Here is a 17,519-nt window from a genome sequence, read left to right as displayed (position 1 = left end):
GTGAGCAGGCTGGCATCCAAAGACGCTTCCCCAATATAGGAAGCTGCATCCCGCATCTGTCCCACTAACGCTCTCTGGATATCCGGAGCCTCATCAGGAAAGGTATCCTCCAAGGCATTGGCCCATGCCTCAATGGCTTTAGCCACCCAGGAGATAGCCATGGACGGGCGAGCCACCGCCCCGGAAAGAGAATAAATGGACTTTAAACAAGTCTCCACCTTCCTGTCCGTGGGATCCTTCAAAGAGGAGATAGACGGCAATGGCAACGTCGCGCTTTTGATCAAGCGGGTAACGTGGGAATCCACCGCCGGCGGAGTTTCCCATTTCCTGCAATGAGCTTCAGGAAAAGGATAGTTCGCCGCCAACCTCTTCTGTGGATGGAACCTCTTACTAGGTAATTGCCAGGCCGCCGCCATATGATCCGATAATTGATCAGACAGGGGGAACACAGTTGAGGTCACCTTGGCCTTTTTAAAATTAGGAAACTTCGACCTAGGAGCCGGCGCATCATCCTCAACATGTAGGATAGCCCGCACCGCCCTAACTAAGGCTGGAACATTAATGGAGGACTTAGCTTCCACCTCCTGCCCCATGACATCAGAGTCAGAGTCCTCATGGATTTCTCCATCATCTGAGGACACTTCCGAGTCCGACAACTGCGCAGCTAGTGAACTCACAACCGGACGTTTAGACACCCTTGGTGGCACATCACCTTGCAACATAGACTGAAACGCCGAGGATGAAGCCGCCAGACTCTGTACGGAGCTGGATAGAACATCCACCCAAGGCGGAGGAGCCGTCGGAGCAACACTCTGCAAAGGCACTACAGACTGACACGTCCCTGGGGAAGACTGCACATACACAGGCAGTCCCGAGTAAGGACCCACAGTCTGGGCCCCGGGGGAAGACCGCAACATTTGTGGAACCCTCGGGGAATGGGGGATGGTGGGCTGCGGTAACGCCCTAGAAGGGACCGCTGATGGGACCGATAACCGGTCCGCAATAGACGCCAGCACCTGTGAAAACATCGCCCAAGGAGGGTCCTGTGATACAGGGGGGTTGGAGGGGCCCGGTACCAGCTGGCACCGCCCGCACAGACCATCCTGAGATAAGTCCTCCCCATCAACTCCAGCAGCACAGCGTCTGCAGGAAAATAGCACAGGAGCCACAGAGCGCTCAGTCTCCTCATCCGACATGATACCGTAAATACACAAGAAATAGGTATCACCAGAGGAATTACGGTTTTAACACCCGCGCACTCACCAGTATGCGAAACAACAGCCCAGATATGGTACTGTGTAGCACACAACAGTATGTGACTGACCCCACAAATACGTGTTTTATATATGTGAGGGTCTCAGAAAAACGCCCTTCCCCCACACACCTGCCGGGCCGTAGGAGAAGGAAAGGGATAGTTATAAGCTGACAGTAAGGAGAATAAGTCACAGACAGGCAGCACTAGCAATAGTCACATACAATGCAGAAAAGTTATACTCACTGCACCTTCCGCTACAATCAACCGCCCAGATTCAGTGTCTGGGAGGGCTATAGCGCTGTGTACACTGTCCTTTAGCAGGGGAGAGGTACACAGGGGGACCGGTCCACTTGATACCGCCTGGGAGTCTGCGATGTGCCAGTAAAGATGGCCGCCGGAGACCTCAGAGGAGGAGTGGCCGTAAGATAAGAGCAGCTCAGTGACGCCAGACTCCTAGTTGAAAGGCGCGCTGAGCTGAGGGGAGGAGCCGCTAGACAGGGAAGGCTGCCTCCCCTGGCTAGCAATTAACCCCCGGGTTGCCGGTCCCGCTACCAGCCTGATACCCTGGTGGTCTAGCGGACACGCGGGGTATTCCTCAATTGAGGGGGAGCCCGCCGCCGCCGCTAGCGCCTCCGGTCTGTCCCCAGAGACCGGAGGCTCCTGACTGCATTGAAGTATCCGCGGGCCGCCGCACGCGACGACCCGCGGCTTACCTGATCCCCGTCGCGTCCGGCAGCAGTCAAGGGAGTCCCCAGAGCCCGGCTAGTACAGGCTCTGGGGTCCCGCCGCGATCCCCAGAGCTGTACTGGCGTCGCGGCGCCAGCGGGGAGAAGGAGCGGCAGCGTGGACGTCCTAAAGGACAGTCTGATGCTGCCGCTCTAAAAGTGTAAAAAAAGAAGAAAAAAAATAAAAAATTTCTCTTTTAAAATAAAGCTTAGGGGCTGCTCCTGCAGCCCCACTGCGACAGGGTGACCCGACTCCGGCCGGGCACCAACTAAAACTGAGGTGCCTGTGGCCGGGGCGGGGTATAGAGGAGGACGGACCCAAGTGCATCCTGGGAGCAGCAAAGCTTTAACTGCGTGGTGCCCGTGGATCCAGATCCAGCTATACCCCCAAGGTCAACCCTGTGGACCCCCTATGGACCCTGAAGTAGAAACATTAGTATCATACTTATAAACTCTAATGTAAAGCATGTTACATGCATACTGAAAAGGTAAAGCCATAGGTCCTAGACATAGACCGTACATTATTTACCCACAGAACAAATTAATAACACACAAGAAACACTGCAAAAAATACAAGATGCATCCAATATGTAATTTTCAGGACGCTATATTGTTTACACAAATGAAACCCATATGCAAACGCATTCATATAAAATCTTTTTCTACAAATGCCAAGTAGATGACTGTTAAAGCATCCAGGGGGCATTTCAATGGTTTTCTCTGGCAGCTCTGACTAATATGCACCCAACGGAGCAAATGAATTATTGCTCTGGTCGGACGCAATAGCCGACCAGTGCCGGCATTTCTGCTCGCACCCTCCTGAGGTTTGTGCGCCCTAAACAGGACTTTAGATGGATTTAACCGTTTTACGCTGATGAACCTGGTCTATTTGAGGGCAACAAGCGCGATAATTAATTGGCGCCCATAAACAATTGAATTGCTCCGACGGGTGTCAATTAATTATTGTTGCAGAAAAACAATGCAATCCCGCCCCCCCCCCCCCTCCCCCAAGTCACAAGTAAAAATAATAATGAATAAATTGTAAGTATGCGTGTGTTGCCTATGAGTAATGCATTACATTTTTATTCCTTTACAAGTTTAAAAAGTTCAGGTATTTTTGATCTATGGTCCAATTTTTCTTAAATTATACTAATAGCAATGACATACCTGAGTGTGACTTGTAGTTCTTCTGCTTGTAACACAGCTCCTATCAGAGGTTGGACATGAACTAACTCACCAGGCTTCACCTTGAGGTTTTTTTGAGCAGTCAAACTTATACCGACCTTCCCAGAAGGAAAACAGCTGACAGGCCACGCGGTGCATACCTGGCGAGAGTGTAGGACATACAACTATGACATACAAAAAACCACAAGTAAACCACAAGTCAGATATCATAAAGTGACATGCAAAACACTTGCTTATAGTACACCAGTCACCTACACAGTGGAGGTATTCCCACTACTGCACTGGATGAATAAAGTTTTCATGCTCAAAGAAGGACCCATTTTGCAAACCTTGTTGGAGCTACTGTATGCTTCCTTACCGTCTCATCCCACAGCACTTCTTTCTGCCGCAACATAATCAAGAGTTGAAAGACCCAGAGAAAAAACATTGGGACTGAGGGCCTGATTCAGCAGTGCAGATTTCCTGGCCTCTTCCTCTCACCTGTGGTGGCCGGCTGCGGGACCCCATGGGTCACCGCAGCCTGCTGATGGTGAGCAGATTATCACATGCTGCGTTGGAAAACACAGCTCGGATAAGTAATGCACTGGAGGCGTGCTGCTACCTGCTGCATTACCATATCTGCAAGGATCGCAATTGCAAAGCTGCCTGCGTGTATACACATATATCTATAGCCTATGAGCAGCTTTGCAATTACGATCCTTGCTGGACCAGGCCCTGAGCCTTTTAAATAATGTTACCTTAGTGACCATGTGGTGAAATGAACAGTTGTATAGCAAGCTCTTTTCCTCTACTGAGGATGACCAATTTGTCAGTGCTCCTCATGTAGGCAAGTCTACCAGAATATAGTTTTAATGAATTTTACATATGCGCTTATGATAAACCAGCTGGGATCTAACAATAGTTATAGCTGCTTTAGCTGAGACTTTTTTTTTTTTTTAAACTTATTTTTGGTGCTTCATTCACATATTACTTTATGTGAGAAACCGCTGCTGTATACAGGCATAGGTGTTATGAAGTGACGGAAGTTATTCAATTGTTCCTGCCACTGGAGCCCATTATTTGTCATGGACTTCTGCTGGCAGCCTCCTGAGCTGTGACCAGAAATCCACCCAAAGGGATTTTGAATACCTTAACGTTTTTTTTTAGATGGGATTAGACTTTTTATAGTTAATACTCTGCATTTTCAGCGCGACATCTGCGATAGTGATAGGCACTCGCGCCCTGAAGCACAGACAATTTAATAGCTTTAATAATTGAATAGCTCCAGTCAATGTAGATAGGAGCTGCAGCCATTTTAAAACAATTGAATACTGCTGCAGCTGAATAAAACGGATTTAGGGTCTATGCTGGTGGTCCTAATCTTAGTGCTAAACGTTTGCAGTTGGGCTGTACTGGTCACTGCTTAGTACAATATACTATGAGCAGTATGGCTGGAAAAGGGTTGGCCACTAATGCGTGTTACTTTATCAAACAATAATATATATATATAATAGAGTATGGCTATGTGTATGATGTAGTCTGCTGGACATAGTGGAGCCATTTATGAGAATTGGTGTATAAAATGTGCTATAACCCAGAGCATCTGATCCAATTGACTGGTTGTTGCATTTTCTACAAAGGTTCCTGTGTACCAGATTTCATAAACAGTGTGGTGTAATGTACTAAGGTTTTTTACACATTTAGTCAAAACAGGCTTCTTTCTTTTAAGTACAATTAATACAAGTTTGTACCAAAGCTAAACATATCTGTGGAGAGTATAACCTGTGTAATGTTATTGCATTTGTTACCTATAGTTTCCTTAGTAAAAGAGCCTCAGCTGTGTTAACAGAGGTTTGTGTGATATTTACAACGGACTTCATCAACATTTCAATAATACACTCTAGAAAATAAGAGCTATGGGCAATACCTCCACTTTAGTTTTTTAGGAGCTTTAGTAAATGCTGCAAAGTGTACTTGTACAGCAAACTAGGGTTATCTATCATAGTGGTCACAAACGATGGTCGTTGTCAGGTGCCCATCATCAAAAAGCTATTGATGGTTTAACCAATAATGGTTTGCGGCTGCGCATAACAAAGGAATGGATACCTGGAAGACAAACGCACACCCACTAAAGAGAAATTGCCATTGCGCCATCGCCATCATTGGTAAATCCATCAACCAGAAACAACTGATGGACCACCCTACAGTAAACTCAATTTATCTGACATTTAATGTATACCTCTTGTTTTCCATCTGCGCTGGTAAGTAGAGCAGGACGTCCAATACACAATTCAGCTGATTTCATACTGTTCAGTCCCAGCTGTATGAAAGAGCCTCTGTAAGCCTTCGGTACCTTGTCTTCCACTATCAAACGGGAAAAAAAAGCTCCAATAATTATGTGATGCAGGGAAAGCTGAGCTGCACTTATACTAGACCTGCCTCCTCCACACAGTGAAGGAAACCATTTTCTATAGGCTGAACTTATAACCATGATAAAGTCATTTTGAATTTCACTAGGAACCAGTGCCTCAGAAATATAAGGCAGACCTCATAAACATTGGCCAGGCTGCGTCTCAGCGATGTCACTAGTTCCAAGTAAATCAGCTGCATACAGGTTCTACACACAAAATGGCTGCCTCAGAGGTGATTAGGTGATCCATGTCTAAATATGCTTTCTTGTGAACAGGTCTTACACTTGATTTTCTCAATAAGGAGTAACCATTTTGTCAGCCCCCATTCATGTTTGCTTGTTACAGAAGTCATCAGACATTTGTTTTTGAGAAGCATACTGTGCTTTTCTTTTAGGCCTTATACCGAGTACACTCTGGAGCGATGTCGGCACAATATGTCGTTCCTTGCAGAATAAGAGCGGTATCGGTTGCATCGCTCAGTGTGTATGGCCAATATGTGCGCTCCCGCGGCCGCTTGCAACATTGTCCGATCGGCCATGCTGGACGATATCGCAAGCGGCCCTGTTGCAGGTAATGAAGGACGGACCAAGGGATCGTTCCGTTGTTCATTACCTTGTTCTGATGTGTACCCATGATCTGATATGTCATCCCGCTGGGTACACATCGCACAGTGTGTACGCAGCTTTAGAGACTGAAGGACAAACCTTAAAGGACAACTCCATCTCTGAATATCAGTAACTGTGTCTGTGTTACTGTTTTACTATTTGATCCATGTATATCTGACATTTTTCTAGATTTGTAACTATTCAAAATGCAGCTTCTAGAGGAGAAAACCGCCCTGATACCATAGCACTGAACACAATCTGCCTCTCCCCTGTGATACCACCACCTAGCTCTCTATAGCCTGAATGCAGCAACTAGATTGCACAGAGTGAACACCTGCAGTGTACTTAACATAAAATGGATTAAAAGTGATAGAGAGGGAAACATTTAGCGGTTATAGTTACCAGTGTCTTTTACCTACAGTATAATACTCCTTTTCCACCTAAATTCCGGGTCTGACCCGCAGTTGGAACAAAGTTCCTACCTAGATCAGACCCGGAATTTTGCCGGCGCCACTCACACCGCAGTCGGGTCTGCATAGACCCGGCTTTTGTAGAGTGAAAGTGGTCGCTTGGAGATGACGTCATCTCCAAGCGCCACTGAAGCCGGACCAATCGGCCAGCTAGCAGCGCACTCCAGGTCATCGTGACCCAGAGTGCGCTGTTCTCACAGCAGGCTTTCACGGGCTACGCCCGTGCTAAACCCTGCTAGTTACCTGGGTTGGATTGCCGGGTCACTCGACCCGGCGATCCAACTCTCTGCCCTTTTACACCAGGGAGCTGCCCGGGTTAACCCTTCAAAAGCCGGGTTTTAGCTCCGGTGTAAAAGGGGTATTAGAAACAATTATACCAGAGTCCAAGTATTACTGCCTCTTGTACACTAAAGTGTTCACTGAATTAGCAAATGTGTTTGTACAAAATATATTTAGTGAAATCCACTTGTTTAAAGTGTAATTGTCTTTTAATGGCAATGTAGTTCTAATTGAGAGATATAAAACATGTTAAGTGCAATGTGCATTATTAATATGTAGCGTTCCCGCCAGGATGTTTTAGCGGGGCGCGGCGCCCTGACCTCTTTCTGGAAGGCAAAAAGCGCCCTGCACTAACAGCCTGCGGGAACTGTCTTCACCTGCGGGTCGCAGTGTCCCGCGGGTGAAATGTGCGGTGACCCGGTCACCGCCGGAGAATAGACGCCGGGCGCATGCGCCCGGCATCTATTCTCCCTATCTGCAGGGCTTGGGGGCTGCCCGGCGTGTCCGTAAGTGCCGGGCACGCCCCCAAGTGATGAAAAGGAGACGCGTCTTATACACGCCCTTTTCGATGACCACACCCCTTCTCGCTCACACGCTCCTTCGGCACGCGCACGAACGTGCCCTCTCTAGCTCCGGCACCCTGCCTCACGGCGGAGCTAGAGTGAACACTAAATATGTGCATCGCTTTATGTGAGTATTGCCCTAATTTGCTCTATAAACTGTTGTTGAAGTAGAGTATAATAAAGTCAATCAACGTGGTTTGGTCTAGGTAGGATTTGCATTAAACTTTTTAGTACCTCAGCAATGTAACAGTGTTTCAATTTCATCCTAACCACGTGCATCTGCAAATGATTTGCAAAACCTTTGCTTTTTTTTTTTTATATAAACTTTGGAAAGGGTGTGGTGTAATAGATAGACAATAAATAGGTCAACGGTCAATGGGTCGACACCAGCCGGTCAAAAGGCACAAAATGTCGATAAATGGTCGACAGTGCAGAAGGTCAACAGGGTTAAACTGCTGACATGTTGAAAGGGTTGACACAAAAATGATCAACACAAATTTTATGATTTAACCCTGTCCTTAGTGCCTAAACCTAACCCTTACCCTAGTGCCTGACCATAACCGCCCCCTCCGCCAGCCTATACATACCCCTCCAAGTCCCTAACCCTAAAAATGTTGAAAAAAAAACATGTGTTGACCTTTTGAACTTGTAGACCTTTTAACCATGTCGACCATTTAACGGCTGACCTATGCATTGTTGATCTTCCATCCGAATACCTTATGAGCATGATACCATGCAAACTCTTTGTGAGCAGAGATGTAGGAAGGGTGTTTGGAAAGATATTCAAAGCTACTGTTAGATTTGCATTTTTAGTTTGCACAGTAGCAGTATTAACATAAAAAAGGTGTCCAACCAAAATAAATTTCTCCCTAACTAGTAGAACCATGAGGGTAAGCATTCCTTGACCACTGAAGGTCTGTAGAGATGTTTGCCAAAGTAATAATTTGATAAACCCAATTAGAGACAGGCCATGATAGCTGTCCAATCAGCTTTATAGAATCAATAAATTGCGTTAGTGTGTAGCCTATTAAACATTCCCAGGATCAGCCATGGAGAAGCGAATTAGCCAAGCTGGCAGGACACTCCAGGCGCGCACACACTGTAGAGCAGCCCGAAGCATCCTTGGCAGTGCTCTTCTTCCTGGTGCCGAAGCCTTGCGCCCCTCAGTGTGATGTCATGACATCACATGTTTAGATGGGGCTGGCACAGGGCATTAAACCATCCTGCCCGGGAGCTGTCGGAACTGACACTATTGTGCAAGTTGGTGTAGACATTACCTCTGTAAAATAAAAAAATATGTTTGGGTCTCTTCTTTCAATGCTACAGAAAACTTCATGCATATTAAATGTGGGGTTTCCAACCATAACTAAGCAGAGAAAATAATAAATCATATTTTGAGTAAGGTTAAACAAATTACAAACTAACTATTAACAGGCTTTATCAGTAATCAGGAGGCTGCAAGCAGAAATCCACAATAAGTAATGGGCACCTGCGGCACTACACACAGCAGCACAAAAAGCTGAATAGCTCCTGTCACTTTAGACTGTAGCTATGGGTACCTAAAAACAATTCAATTCCCCCTCAATGATTTCTTACATGAATTAAGCATGTAAGCTCTTGCGAGCAGAGTCCTCTCTTCCTGTTCATTACAGTTATGCAATTTGTAGGTTGTAGTTATGTATCTATGTCTATTTGTTCATTGTCTGTGTCTGACTATAGTGTTCACTCTATACTTGTGTAATCCGGTTTGTTGTTCACTAATGTACTCTTGTGGCACTTATAGGTGCATACACACGTAACGATTTTGTAACCAACGATTACACTGCACAACAATGAAAATGTTTCCGATGTGACAATAGTTACTTCTAATTGATTTCAGCATGTAAAGAATGAATATGACATTTAAAACTCTGTTAGCTCTGAATTCCGAGATATAGCCCATTTATGACGATGTAGGGGTATTCCTAGTGTAGTGGGCAGAATGGAGAGAATCTTACCAGCAATCTGCGTTCTGCACAGAGGGGGCGGGGCCTCATGACAAATTAAATGAATCATTTTTTTTTGTCCCCTCCCCTATTCAAATATATGCGATTCACGGGATTACCCACACAAGATAACTGTGGTGCACTGAGTGACAAGCATAGTGAGCGATTCCACCAAGACATTTCAGCAATGGAACAAAGATATCAGGGTAGGTGATTCACTACTGTTGGACAGTGACAAGAGATGCCCCAGAAGAGGAGTACAAGCGACAAGCAAAGACAAAGCACCCCCATGAATAGGCCACTATATTACATAGTACTTGCGTATGCTGTATGTTTGTTTCATATGCTGTATGTTTGTTTCGTTTTGTGTTCTTATTTGTGATTGAATTAAAAGAACTTATTTATTTTCTATCAATCAAGAAAATATTAGATTTTAAAATAGCTTTTCACTATGACTATATTACTAATGTACATACAGTATAGTGCAAGTACTGTAGCTCAAAAAATAGAGCTAGTAAAAACATTCTGAAATCATTTTAGTTTTTCTGGACCTCAAATTAGTAATGTATGACTATTTTTAGAAAGGAAAAATTAAAAGTATTCATTTGTTGTACAGTGTTATCTGTCAGATTTTCCCTTGAAAAGTGAACGATTTTTTGAAGTGTAATGAACGATTTTTTACAACAATGAACAAAAAATGTTCCTTCCCTTAATGAAAATCGTTATGTTGGTCAGTCTGAAATGAACTACAAACAGGAGCGCACTTGAACAATTTTCGTTCATTGTTATAACTCAGGAAGTGAACGATTTTTTGAACGATAATGACTTCGTTATAGTTAAATCGTTCAAATAATCGTTACGTATGTACGCACCTTTAGCAATAAAAGATAATAGTAATAAGACAGCTGTAACATACTCCCTTATTCATGTGTAAAGAATAACAGCAGGCTCGTGACTTTAACCTTCATATGGTTATAAGTAACTCCGTGACTTCCAATATTCCTAAATTTCACCATAAACAAAAAAGTCTGATGTATTTAAGTAGTTATTATGAAATATATAAACGGAGATAAAAATAAGAGCCACACAATATTACATTAATCTTTATTAATAGGATGCCACAAAAGGGCTGCTATATATATAAAAAACAAATAATCAATCCACGGTGCACTTTATTATTCAAAAATTACCACAGTAAAAGTTAACACTTAATTTATAATTAAATAGGTAAGGTGCATACACACACAAGAGATTTTTTGAACGATTATCGATATCGTTTATCGATCAATCATTGAAAAAATCATTTACTTTCCGAGTTAAAACAATGAACGATTATCGGTCATGCGCGTTCACGTTTGTAGTTCAGTCAGACTGACCAACTCAACGATTTTCAGTAAGGGAATATGCAAAAATCGTTTGTAGTTCAAAAAAATTGTTCATTACATTTAGTAAATGAACGATTTTAGTAAACGATTTTTGTTCATTTTTCCCTTGAAAAAATGAACGAAAATAGTTTATTAAAATCGTTCATTTACTAAATTGTTGTGTGTGTGTATGCAGCTGTAGAGATTTTTTTTTTCCTGTGGAGAATTTAAGCATCTATAGATGGCTTGTTATATCCCTCTAATTTACATCTCTGCAAAACGGTCATTATTTTGTTGGTTAAAAATAGTATGATCCATATAACATTTGCCTTTGAAATCACCACCTCATTTTTTTTTCTAACATAATCCAAAATATATTATTTCGTAGAAGAATCCCGAACAAATTGTTTCTCCGATAGACGCCCAATAGTGTTTAACATGCCCAGAAGCACCAGGTTTAAATGCTCAAAACGGCTAGAACGGACTAAACTCCTGGTTTGGGCGTCTAAAGTCCTAGTTTGGGTACCCAAAATACGGACTTTGCAAACATTTTTTTCTCACACTTCAGGAGGCTGCGAGAAAAAATTTGCCTGTCGCAGCTAATGGACGTCCATCAGACAAACAATTGAATTGCTCTGATATACGCTCATTACTTAAGAAAACCGAAAAAAACGTGAATTCTGCCCGAGTCTAACGAAAAGTTGAAGGAAAGTCAGCAATAATTGCTCATGCATTGGGTGCATGGAAATACATGTGTAACTACATAGTCTTGGGGCCTGATTCAGCAAGGATTACAATTGCAAAGCTGCACGCAGCATTGCATAATCTGCATAACATCGGCCAGCTAAGGTGACCCATAGGGTCCCGCATCGGGCCACCACAGTTGAGTTCCACTTACAGCAGCCATACCCTTGTTTTAAAACAGGGGTAGGCAACCTGTGGCACAGTTTTGCTGTAATGGCACGCTGTAACTGTGGCAGAGCATGCTGGGATGTGTAGTTGCACAGCAGCTGGAATGCCGCAGGTTGCCTACCCCTAGTGTAAAGAGAAGTCTGAAAACAGGGATATTTACGCTTCTGGATAACTCTGATTAACCTGCATTTCCGTTGACATGCCCTCCCTGAACATTGCCTACACAAGAAAGCTCTGTTACAGTTACAACCGAGTTACACCCTTTCAGGCGCAAATGAAATGCATAAACTGTTCCCAGAGCACGCAAGATACGCTTTACAAACAGGCGTATGTTCAACTCGGTATCACCCCCTAAATGTTGTTAAGTAAATAGGCTAGGTTTCGGGTTTGAAAATTGAAATTGCCAATATGGTTGTATGCAGGCGCTGAAATGGTCTGTGTATCCAAGTAGCTACTATCAAAATAGGGGTAGTCAGAGAAATGAACATAGAAACAATATAGTAGTGCTAAATTGAGTAGACAATTGTATACATTTAGTTAAAAATAAATTATTCGTTTTAATAAGAAAAAAAAAAAAAAGGATCTTGCATACAATATAAAATTTCATATATGAGCAAGGTGCCTCACCCTAGTAATTATCCACATATACATAACCTGTTCCTATATATACTTCCGGATTCAATGATAAAATATATAGAATGCAATAATAGTCAATCTCCTTCTCAGCAATAGGACTGTCCATATTTACCAAAGCTTTTCAGCGGTAGAGGGATGATCCTGTTAGCATATGAATTCCATGTGCAGAGCTTGGAGCCCTCAGATGTTTGCGGTGTGTAGGTATGGTCCAGTCCAAAGGAATATGAAGATGGGAGTATGAAAGCCAAAGTGATGGCAATACATTTTGTACTTAGTGGGTGACGGCAAACAACAACGCGTTTCGTTGTGTAAGCAGACAGCTTTTTCAAAAGCCGTCACCCACTAAGAGCATACCTACACACAGCGAACATCTGAGGGCTTCAAGCTCTTCACATGGAATTCATATGTTAATAGGAACATTCCTCTACCGGTGAAAAGCTTTGGTAAAAACATACCCATTGGACAGTCCTATTGCTGAGAAGGAGATTGACTATTATTGCATTCTATATATTTGATCATTGAATCTGGAAGTATCTCAGGTGCATCCTGTTTCCACTGATCATCCTTGAGATGTTCCTACAGCTTGGAGTCCACCGGTGGTAAATTCAGTTGATTGGACATGATTTTGAAAGGCATACACCTGTCTATATAAGGTCTCACACGACAGTGCATGTCAGAGCACAAACCAAGCATGAAGTCCAAGGAATTGTCTGTAGACCTCCGAGACAGGATTTTCTCGAGGCACAAATCTGGGGAAGGGCACAGAAAAATATCTGCTGCTTTGAAGGTCCCAATGAGCACAGTGGCCTCCATCATCCGTGAATTAAAGAAGTTCTGAACCACCAGGACTCTTCCTAGAGATGGCCGGCAGTCTAAACTGAGCGATCGTGGGAGAAGGGCCCTAGTCAGGTTCAAATGGATGAGTCTGTAGCCACTTAAGAACCAAAAGACTAATCCTAAAGTGCTACCGTTGGAACAAATGGAGGCTGAACACTCCTTGGAAAAAAATTCTAACATCTGGTAATGAGGTAATCTTCCTCTGGAACCAGACTGACAGTGCAGAAACCTGCACTCTCAAAATTAGCCAGGTGGAGACCACGGTCTAAACCTGCCTGGAGAAAAGCCAGTATCCTGGAAATCCTAAACATTTTAGGATTATACTTTCTGTGGGAACACCATTGACCAAAAGAATGCCACACTCTGTAATAGATGTGGGCAGAGGCAGGCGGCTTCTGTTCCCGAAACATCGTTTGAATCACAGAATTGGAAAAACCTTTTGCTCTTAGGACGGAAGATACAAGAGCCACGTCGTCAAAGCCAAACGAGGTAAGTCCGGATGCCGACAGGGGCCCTGCGTTGGGTGAACCAATGACGTCTGGGCCAAGCCGGAGCCACCAGTATTACTGTTACGTCTTCCTGCTTGAAATTCCTGAACAATCTTGGGATGACGGAGATTGGAGGAAAAAGATAAGCCAGCTTGAAGTACCATCTTACTGCCAGTGCATCCACGAAGGTTGCAGATGGGTCTCTGGACCTGGACCCATACCTGGAGACCCTGTGGTTGTGACATGATGCCATGAGATCTCTCTGGTAGACCCCATTTGTTTACCAGGAGCTGAAACACTCCCAGACGGAGAGACCACTCACCGGCATGTATATCCTGGCGACTTAGAAAGTCGGCTTCCCCACTGAGTACTCCCAATATGAATATTGCAGAGATGGCGTTCTGACCAAATCAGAACCCTTGTCACTTCTTTCATGGCTGAGTAACTTCTTGTGCCTCTCTGACATGTGTTGATCCATCAATATCAGCTCCCATTTCTGCTTCTTCCTCTGGCCCTTGATCTATAACAAATATAGATGTGTTTGTCTCCCTTTTTATATATGTATTCATGTCTATTTATTATTGTTGTTTAAATGTTCTTTCATTGTATAGATACTATACACAAATGTATATGGATTTGAATAAATCATTTAGCTAGTATTTAATCTTTTGTAGAAATAATAAAACATTTGAACCATGGTAGGAGACAGATGTGAATAATAGAACAACAATTTTTTAATGTACTTTTCCTTTATTTGTGATTTCCTAACATCTCCTATAGTATATTTAGAGTCTATATTAGAGACAGTGTCTAACCGGCCTTCATCTAAGTTAGACACATAAGTTTACCTCCTAACCATGATCTCATTTAGACAGCGTACATGCTGGATTGTTGACATCATGTGATTCCCCCAGTACTGTGTTCCACACTGACGTCCGTATCACGTGACAGACAGAGATCACGTGAACGGAACATCCGTGAATCTCCAGCATGTGATCGAAAGAAAATCACGTGAGCACTGCTGGATTATCAACATGCCGTAGAAGACTACCACCCAACGGCATTTCCTCTCCCTATCCACGTGTGTTTGTTTACATCACGTGGACGGAGAGGATCGTCACTGGTAAGTGCTAGCAATCCTGGCATTAGAATAAATGAATAAGTTGTTTGAATCCACAATTGGATAAGTCTGTCGACCTAAAGATATACAGTCATGTCCATAAATATTGGGACATTGACAGAATTTTCATATTTTGGCCTCTATTCACCACCACAATGGCTTTGAAATGAAACAAACAAGATGTGCTTTAACTGCAGACTTTCAGATTTAATTTGAGGGTAATTACATCCAAATCAGGTGAACGGTGTAGGAATTACAACGGTTTCTGTATGTGCCTCCCACTTTTTAAAGGGGCCAAAAGTAATAGGACAAACTAAACAATCCTAAATCTAACTTTCACTTTTTAATACTTTGTTGCAAATCCTTTGCAGGCAATTACAGCCTGAAGTCTGCAATGCATATACATCACCAGACGCTGGGTTTCATCCCTGGTGATGCTCTGCCAGGCCTCTATTGCAAATGTCTTCAGTTCCTGCTTGTTCTTGGGACATTTTCCCTTCAGTTTTGTCTTCATCAAGTGAAATGCATGCTCAATCGGATTCAGGTCAGGGGATTGACTTCGCCATTGCATAACATTCCACTTTTTAGCCTTAAAAAACTCTTTGGTTGCGTTTGCAGTATGCTTCAGGTCATTGTCCATCTGCACTGTGAAGCGCCGTCCAATGAGTTCTGAAGCATTTGACTGAATATGAGCATATAATATTGCCCGAAACACTTCAAAATTCATTCTGCTGCTTTTGTCAGCAGTCACAGCATCAATAAATACAAGGGAACCAGTTCCATTGGCAGCCATACATGCCCACGCCATGACACTACCACCGCCATGCTTCACTGATGAGGTGGTATGTTTTGGATCATGAGCAGTTCCTTTCCTTCTCCGTACTCTTCTCTTCCCATCACTCTGGTACAAGTTGATCTTTGTCTCATCTGTCCATAGGATGTTGTTCCAGAACTGTAATGGCTTTTTTAGATTTTGTTTGGCAAACTCTAATCTGGTCTTCCTGTTTTTGTGGCTCACCAATGGTTTGCATCTTGTGGTGAACCCTCTATATTCACTCTTGTGAAGTCTTCTCTTGATTGTTGACTTTGACACATATACATCTACCTCCTGGAGAGTGTTCTTGATTTGACCAACTGTTGTGAAGGGGTTTTTCTTCACCAGGGAAATAATTCTTCTGTCATCCACCACAGTTGTTTTCCGTGGTCTTCTGGGTCTTTTGGTGTTGCTGAGCTCTCCGATGCGTTCTTTCTTTTTAAGAATGTTCCAAACAGTTGATTTGGCCACATCTAATGTTTTTGCTATCTCTCTGATGGGTTTGTTTAGATTTTTCAGCCTAATGATGGCTTGCTTCACTGGTAATGACAGCTCTTTGGATCTCATATTGAGATTCGACATCAACTGATTCCAAATGCAAATGTCACACCTAGAATCAACTCCAGACCTTTTACCTGCTTAATTGATAATGAAATAACGAGGGAATAGCCCACACCTGTCCATGAAATAGCTTTTGAGTTGATAGTCCCATTACTTTTGGCCCCTTAAAAAGTGGGAGGCACATATAGAAACCGTTGTAATTCCTACACCGTTCACCTGATTTGGATGTAATTACCCTCAAATTAAATCTGAAAGTCTGCAGTTAAAGCACATCTTGTTTGTTTCATTTTAAAACCATTGTGGTGGTGAATAGAGGCCAAAATATGAAAATTCTGTCAATGTCCCAATATTTATGGACCTGACTGTATATTTTAATGTTTATATTGATATTTATATATTTTTCATGCAATTAGAAGGCTTAAGTGCAACAGCTGCTAATAAGCAGCCAATTTTAGAATATGAGTATAAATAGCCTTTACAGCCATACTACCAACACCTTTGATAAAGCGGTGACTTGGACACAGCGAAACACGTCAGGGATTGGCTGTAACACTTTGCAAAATTCTTCCTGATCCAGAGCCACGCTCATTACAACCTACCGCGGTGCCTAGCAGGTAACGATCGTCACAACAACCCATTACTGGACCTGAGCCCTGGAGACCTCACTGTGCGAATTGCCGAATCGCTAATTGGACCCTGGTATATTTGGACACTGGACCTGGTCAAGTCCTTCACACACCTGCGTTCTGGGGAGACTATTGTGCACATTACATTTTTATCACCAAACGGACCCCAAACTTTTGTGGATACTGGACTGGGTAAATATCTAGCTGGACACCTATTCTTAAACATTATCAATATTCATTATATGGACATCTGAACTGGTTCTGAGTGTGATCGGGAATTACTGAGAATAATGCAAGATTTGTGTAAAAATCGATTTATAAATTTTATGATTCTATGTTGTTATTTATGTGTGATTTGGGTAATTACCTAATATTATTATTAAAACATAATTGAATTTTATTACTAGAGCGCTGTTTATCTTTGTTTGCATATATTGTGATATCTATTGAGGACTGACTATCCTCTTATTTACAGCTGCTTATCTTCTCTTTTAATGTCATACACCCAATCAGTAGCACTCCATCAGTAGTAATACTGGTTTTTTTCTCTCTTATGGGCAGTTGAAGATGGTTTTGTAAAACAACCAGAATTTACACCATTATCAGAGGGTCGTCTAGATATGGCAAAATTCTGACTCCCTGACGCCTGATATAGGCAGTCAAGACTGCCATTATTTTGGTAAATACCCGGTGAGCTGTAGATA

General features: G+C 43.0%; 1 protein-coding gene across 2 annotated transcripts in view; it reads right to left on the bottom strand.

The window, feature by feature from the left end:
- AFG2A (AAA ATPase AFG2A) overlaps positions 1–17,519 on the bottom strand; it is a 544,164-nt gene that overhangs the window by 524,039 nt on the left and 2,606 nt on the right. For both annotated transcript variants that reach the window (XM_088452282.1, XM_088452283.1), the window contains exons 2-3: positions 5,384–5,508; positions 3,148–3,305 (exon numbers count right to left, since the gene is read on the bottom strand). In XM_088452282.1, the coding sequence (XP_088308408.1) occupies positions 3,148–3,305; positions 5,384–5,508 (283 nt within the window). The remainder of the gene's footprint in view (positions 1–3,147; positions 3,306–5,383; positions 5,509–17,519) is intronic.

The sequence above is a fragment of the Taudactylus pleione genome, unplaced genomic scaffold (assembly GCF_031769625.1).
Source record: "Taudactylus pleione unplaced genomic scaffold, aTauple2 ptg000036l, whole genome shotgun sequence".
Lineage (NCBI taxonomy): Eukaryota > Metazoa > Chordata > Amphibia > Anura > Myobatrachidae > Taudactylus > Taudactylus pleione.
Note: the sequence above shows the minus strand (reverse complement) of the source record. Positions and strands in the feature narration are given on the sequence as shown.